At 35.5% G+C, this 6871-nt stretch overlaps 1 protein-coding gene across 1 annotated transcript; it reads right to left on the reverse strand.

The window, feature by feature from the left end:
- Positions 1–1335: 1335 nt before the first annotated feature.
- Positions 1336–6501, reverse strand: LOC104089339 (probable beta-D-xylosidase 7). The gene is made up of 6 exons (XM_009594206.4): positions 6079–6501; positions 5235–5537; positions 4234–4403; positions 4053–4150; positions 2501–3265; positions 1336–2372 (listed from the first exon to the last, which is right to left on the reverse strand). Exons 1-6 carry the CDS (start codon positions 6475–6477, stop codon positions 1780–1782), a joined length of 2328 nt encoding a protein of 775 aa, XP_009592501.1. The 5' UTR covers positions 6478–6501; the 3' UTR covers positions 1336–1779.
- Positions 6502–6871: the final 370 nt, after the last annotated feature.

A 6871-nucleotide genomic window follows, 5' to 3' on the forward strand; every position in this document is an offset into this window, starting at 1 on the left:
AATTGTAAACTTACTTTATTGAAAATAAATTGATCGTGCGAATCTTATATACATTGATATTTTGGTACATGAGTTTTCCGTTGTGAAAATATGAAAGTGGGCTGAGACCCGTGTTTTATGATTATGAAATGAAGTGTCACAGAGTGATTTTTATTTGAAAGAATTATATTCGAAAGATTTTTATTTGAAAAAATTATATGTGAAAGAATTATATTTGAAGTACTTACATTTGAAAGGCATATATTTGAAGGATTTGATTAATTGGTTGTACTTGTGTTCCTTATTCGTTTGAGCAATATTTATGGTGTTCTTGTTGCCTTATTGTTCATATCCCTGATTGATCTTTGTTGCCGTCACTGATATTTGTTTTCTATTATTCTTGTATATTACTATATTGCACAAGTTAAATGATTAGTGAGTGTCTTGACTGTACCTCGTCACTGCTCCACCGAGGTTAGTCTTGATACTTATTGGGTACCGACTATGGTGTACTCATACTACACTTCTGCATATTTTTGTGCAGAGCCAGGCATTGGAGATATCATATTCGGACAGAGTTAGAGTGTGATCGCAAGGATTCAAGGTAGGGCTACTTGGTCGTCGCAATCACTTGGAGTCTTTCCATTTTATTGTATTGTCAACTCTTATTCGAACAGTATTGTATATTCGATCCTTGATATCATTGCATGTATTAAATTAGAGTTCGTGACTCAGTATTACTAGTTTTGGGAAGTTGTTATATTTGTTTCCGCTTTTGGTTTCGACACTTGTATTAAATTATATTTTTCAAAAAAAAAGGCTCAGAATGTAATTGTAATCGACTTACCTAGTCTTAAAGACTAAGTACCATAACAACGCCTGTGGTGAGATTTTGGGTCGTGACATGACGGGAGTGAGATTAGAGCAAAAGTGTAATAGAGGTCAAAGTTGCTCAATTTCGGATTATACGGGCGCAAATTTGACCTTTTTCTCTTCAAACAATCTACTCTAAACTTGATCCTTTTTGCAGAACACAACACTACCTTACTTATCATGTAGTATTACTTTAAAGGGAAGAGTGGCATGGATTTTGTCGATACTCAATCCTTTTCATACACATTAACACCTAATACATGCCACCAGTAATCATAGTGTTGTCATTGCTGCTTTCACAACCAACGTGAGTGCTGTAACTGTAGTTCCTCTGAACAAAATTTGTGTATGATTGTTCTGTTATCTATTATTGCTTTTTTCATGTAGGCATACATTTATTAAGAATATACCAAATTGTCATTTTCAAGTCAAGAAGAAACTGCTGTGTAAATGTGTAAAACTAAAATCAGGTAATCCTTGTGGTTGGTACTTGAATTTTTCTAAAATTTTCTGATTCTTCAAAAAGGTAGATAATAAAATACATATCTTGGGGTATATCAAAGAGGGATTAATAGCTCAAATTTATAAAGGGCAGCCCGATGCACTAAGCTTCCGCTATGCGCATGGTTTGGGAAAGGGCCGGACCACAAGGGCCCCCTGCATTTCTGCAGGAGGCTATTTTCCGGCTCGAACCCGTGACCTCCAGATCACATGGCAATAATTTTACCAGTTACGCCAAGGCTGCCCTTCTAATAGCTCAAATATATCTTGATAATAATTGATATCTCTATTTTTAGCTGTTGCTGCAACATGTCCACTCCTCCAGGCCTATTAGAGAGGATTCTTGAATTCAACTTTTTATTTGTTCAGCTGAAGAAAAGACAGTTATAAGAAAAAATCAACTCTTGCAACCAAAAAAATCTGGTTTCAGATCATGATGTTAATGGGGTGTTCAGCATCGCCAACGACAAGGTAACGAGACCCTTCTTCTATCATCATTAATCCATCCTCATTGGCACTGCTAAGATGTTCACAAGGACTGATCTCAAACACAATTTCAGAATTTTCTCCTGCCTTTAAACTCACACTCTGGAATCCAACTAGCTGTTTTACAGGACTTCCATTTTGAACTTTTTCATCCTGCTTCACAAAAAGTAGTACTGGGTGCTTACCATCCATTTCCCCTGAGTTTTTGACACTAACATGAGCTGAGAATTTTGCCTTCTCACAGTTGTCTATTCCCATTTCTTCCACAGACGTGTAACGGATTGAATCCAAACCTTGAACTGTCTTTGCAGTTGATAATTGATTTAACTGGACAGTTTTAGGAGTGCCATAGCTGAACTCATAGGAATAGGTTGTGTAACTAAGACCATATCCAAACTCGAAAACTTTGGGACCCTTGTAAAATCGATATGTTCTACCAGGGTAGCCTGTTGCTGGATTAGGTCTCATCCTCATGTCTGTCATTGGTATTTTGACAAATTCTTGAGGATACCAAGTAATAGGTAATTTACCTCCTATACATTGACATATAAGAAAAGCCTCTGCTATTAATATCAAGCAAGTTACCAAAAAAAAATAAAAAAAATATCAAGCATGTATTATAGAGAAAGAAAAGAAGAAGTGATCACTGATCAAGTCTTACCAGGATTATGTTCACCAAATATAATTTCTGCTAAAGCAAGTCCTCCAGCTTCACCAGGATAGCCAGCCCACAAAATGCTTCCTATTTTGGTGTTGATTTTCGCGAAAGAAACATCGACTGGACCTCCAGAGAGAAGCACCAATATAACAGGTTTCTTTGCAGCTTTAGCTACACTATTAATGAGCTTTTCTTGCTGCCCTGGGAGCACCAAGTCATCGCGATCAAATTGTTCCCTCTCTTGACCTTGATCCAACCCCATAACCAAAACGACGTAATCTACATTCTTTGCAGCGTTGACAGCTTGATCAATGGCAGCAGACGTGCAGTTCACTGCATTGCAGCCCGGGTGGTATTGCACTGTCTTCACATAACCCGACAACGCCTTGAGAATCTCGATAGATTTGCAAGGAGGACCGTCGTAGTTTCCACGAAGAACGTAAGCGCTGTTGGCATTAGGACCAATGACAGCAAGGGAATTGGTTTTGGCCTTGGAAAGAGGAAGAAGTTTGCCGGTGTTCTTGAGCAAGACAATGCCACTTCTTGCAGCTTCAAGCGCTAATTCTTGGTGTTGTTGAGCACAAACCAGGTTAGGACTAATGTTTCCAAAGAGCTGTTTTGTTGGATTCCCATTGAATAGTCCTAATCTCATTCTAATAGAGAAAAGATTGTGAAGAGCCCTGTCTACATGAGCTTCTGAAACTTTTTTCTGCATAATTGCTGATTTTGTGTATTTCCTCAAGTAATCCCCACAATTTACATCCATGCCTGTGAAATTTCAATTCCCATCACATTGTAAACAAGATAGTCCATTACATTAGCTTGTTATTATTTTTTACTAAGTTAATTCATATTGCATAACAAATAATTATTGCCTTTTTAGTTGGAAAAATAGCCGCATTCAAAATAATAGCCGAAAAATATATATTTTTGTATAGTTTTATATATATATACATTTCTATATGCTATACACAAATTTTATACACTTTTGCGGCTACCGGATGTAAATAGTCATTGGGCCTGTTCTAATAAATATTTTGGGCCGAGTGCCTCTTCATGCCTTACTACATGCTTCTCTATTATTTTTCTATTTCTTTATCTTATAAATAATTTTTTAGATTATTCAAGAGAGTATTATTTTGTAGAAATGTTTTTCGATTTGGATATTGTCTCTTCCATTGATAAGGATAAGATGAAATCAGTAGGACTCATTATTGGATAGACAAAGAAAAGAAGTCTCCTTCTGCTATTAATTTAACTTTATTTGCCTTCCTTTCAGCCCACAAGAACATTACTCTGGGCCCAAATATACAGCTAGTCCACATCTCCAATAAATTCCAAAGTAGGCCCAATATAGCCCAGGGAGCACGTGGATTGTTTTCAAATTTTCTTTTGTAATATCGATTTGTACCAAAGACTAATTTAATCAGTTTATTCAATAAATAATTAAAAAGGTAAATGAGACTATTGAGCTTCAATTTTATTTCTTATGTCTATCCTATGAAGAAAGTTTACAACATAAGAAGCAAAAAAGTTTTCCAGGGTACAATCATACCAGCTTTAAGTGCAAATGCCGCTGCATCTTCTGGTGTTTTTGCATACTTGTGATTGTCATGCATAACTTGCACTGCATCACAGTCGGATGTGATGTACCTATCATATTTAAACTAGTTAAAAAATGGAAACCACTCCTAATAGTAGGTAAAATTACAAAAGTAAGTAAAAATTAGAATTACCCATGAAAACCCCACTGTTGACGAGCTGTTTTAGTCAAAAGATTGTAATTAGCACAACTTGGGATTCCATTAACACTGTTGTAAGAGCACATTATTCCACTAGCTTGTGCTTTTTGTATGCAATCTTGGAAAGGGGGCTGAAATGTATCTGCCATATCTTGAGGGGTAACCTAAGTAATTATCAAAAATACCAGAGGTCAGGATGACCAAAAAAAAAAAAGTGAAACAAATCTAAATATTCCAGTAGAAGATTACATTTAAAAATTGTAGATTCCTTAAAATCTTAAAGTAACTAGGTGACAAAAAGAATAAAGGTACAAAGTGTAAAAAACCTCATTCTCATGCTTCATTCTTTTCCCAAAAGTTGAAGATTTACATACTTCATTTCTCAATCTTTGGGGACCAAATATCTAATTTAAGCAGCAAAAGTGTGAATCCTAAAAAGAAGCCAAAGTATAGTTTATCTTTTTTTCAACAGTGGGCAGTGGGCACTCCCCACTTTTTTAGTCTATTTTCTAAATGGTCCTACAACGACTCTAATCCACCCCACTAAGCACGCAAGAATTAATGGAGAATGAAAAGAAGAAAAGCCAAAAAACTGCAATTATATCTCATAAAGTTTACTAAGGAAAAAGTTTTTTTTTTAATTCTTTATAATAGTCGGTCAGAAAAATTTCTAGTCCGTTTGACCGACAATACCAAAATATTAGAACGCTCTTCTCTATGAGACCAGTAATTTAAGAATAATTCCAGACAAGTTTCAAGCAATATAACTCCAAGATCAAAAACCCATATTCATTAATTAAGAAAAGCCCGTGACCAGTGCTTCTATCCTTGGAAAAATACAAAACATACCAAGACAAGAAAGTATTTCAAACTTCGAAAATAGTACCAATGTTTGGTTACTGATTACTGATTGGTCATAGAAGCAAAAGAGGGTAAAAACTTGAGTATAATAATTAGAGTGTGAGGAAGCAAAGCTAATTTGAAAGATTACTTACAATGGCATTGAAACTAAAGCGATCCAAGGTTTTCCATTGATCCAAATCATAAGCAGTGAAATGTTTACAGCAAGCAGAAGCTTGAAGATGACCTTTCTTGAGTTTTCCACCTTCAAAACTATCACCTTGTACTCCTCTCACATACCTTATTGCATATTTACCACTCATACTTGGGTCCTCTCCCGGTGTTTCTTGCCCTCTTCCCCATCTTGGGTCCCTAAATATGTTTATATTTGGTGCCCAAAATGTCATCCCTACTGCTTCTCCTGCATTATACACTCCCCTTGCCTCTCTTCCTATCACCTGAAATCAAGAAAATTGGAATGAAATTCGAAACTTCACTATCACCATTTGATTTATCAATCAATAATTGAATTTCGAGACACTATAAAAACCTACAGATCTGCCGACAAACACACACAGCAGCCTACAAAAGTGAACTACCCAAAAGTAACATGAAGAAAATGAAAATGATACTTAATTACTATAATAAGATTTACTAACTTGTAAGTACTCTATAATAACAAGGCATTTTTACACCATCACTGTTTTTTTAATCTGGTGTACTCTTTCAGGATTTGAATTTTATGGGTTCATATTTGTAATTCTACCACTTCTTTTCAATTTATTGAGTTCAAAATCTATTATTTATATATATTTTTAATATATACACATGGTTCTAAGAGGAAAGTTATGGATTTAGATGTCTATTAATTGGATACGGACCTGGGTGTACTAGCTTATGCGTTATGTTTCAGGTTACTAATCTTTATATTATGGATAGTTACCTGCAATTATATTTTAGGATATAAAATTAAACATCTGAGTTTGTATTGGTTCTTACCTGGCCAATGCGATACCAAAGGTTTTCATCAAAAGAAGCAGCAGTGAGAATAACTTGAGGAAAGCTGGTGGCTCCAACAATACTCCCATTGAAGAAAATACCTCTACCGGCAGCTCCAACGCCGTGAAGAGACTCCGACCACCACTCGTAAGCCGGAATACCGAGTCTTGGAATCGCCGGAGCTGAGTTAACGAGTTGGGAAATCTTTTCATCGAGTGTTAGTCGAGAGACAAGGTCCTTTGCACGTACACTGATGGGAAGAGCTGATTGGCAGAACTTTAAGGATTTGGTCAGAGGAAGAGATGAGTCACACGAGAAAGGTGGCTGAGTTGACTCACTTGTTGAAATGAGTGTTAGCCATAGGAGAGTATTAATGAGAGCTAAGGTGTCAAGTTTCATTGTTGTAAATGAAAAGCAGTGACAGAGTTGAGATAGGTACGCATATTTATAATGACTACTCCCTCCTAATTTGACTTCCAAATGATATTTAAGAAAATAATTGAACTTTTTTTAAAATTTAGTATAACTTCATTAATTATTTAGTACCTGTGCAGAAAAGAAGAATAAAAGTATCCTGATGAAATGACGTTTTGGCCCTTACCAAAGACAGAATCCTCTTACTTTCATAGTAGTTTGTTAACATCACGATGAACATTCTCAATTTTTTTATTTTCTGAAATTTTTAGAAATTGTATAGATTCGTGTTAGTCCCACCAATATTGCTGTATTTGTAAATAATAATTCTGCAAAATATAAATTATCGTAATGAAACAGTAATTAATTCGAGCCCACT

This window comes from Nicotiana tomentosiformis, chromosome 4 (genome assembly GCF_000390325.3).
Source record: "Nicotiana tomentosiformis chromosome 4, ASM39032v3, whole genome shotgun sequence".
Taxonomy (NCBI): Eukaryota; Viridiplantae; Streptophyta; class Magnoliopsida; order Solanales; family Solanaceae; genus Nicotiana; species Nicotiana tomentosiformis.

What these genes read in the sequence shown, in the direction of transcription:
- LOC104089339 (XM_009594206.4), bottom strand. Translation starts at nt 6,477, where the DNA reads ATGAAACTTGACACCTTAGCTCTCATTAATACTCTCCTATGGCTAACA. An exon ending in GCTTTAGTTTCAATGCCATT is followed by an intron (nt 4,404 to 5,234) that starts GTAAGTAATCTT and finishes ATAATTACTTAG; the next exon opens with GTTACCCCTCAAGATATGGC. An exon ending in CAACAGTGGGGTTTTCATGG is followed by an intron (nt 4,151 to 4,233) that starts GTAATTCTAATT and finishes TAAATATGATAG; the next exon opens with GTACATCACATCCGACTGTG.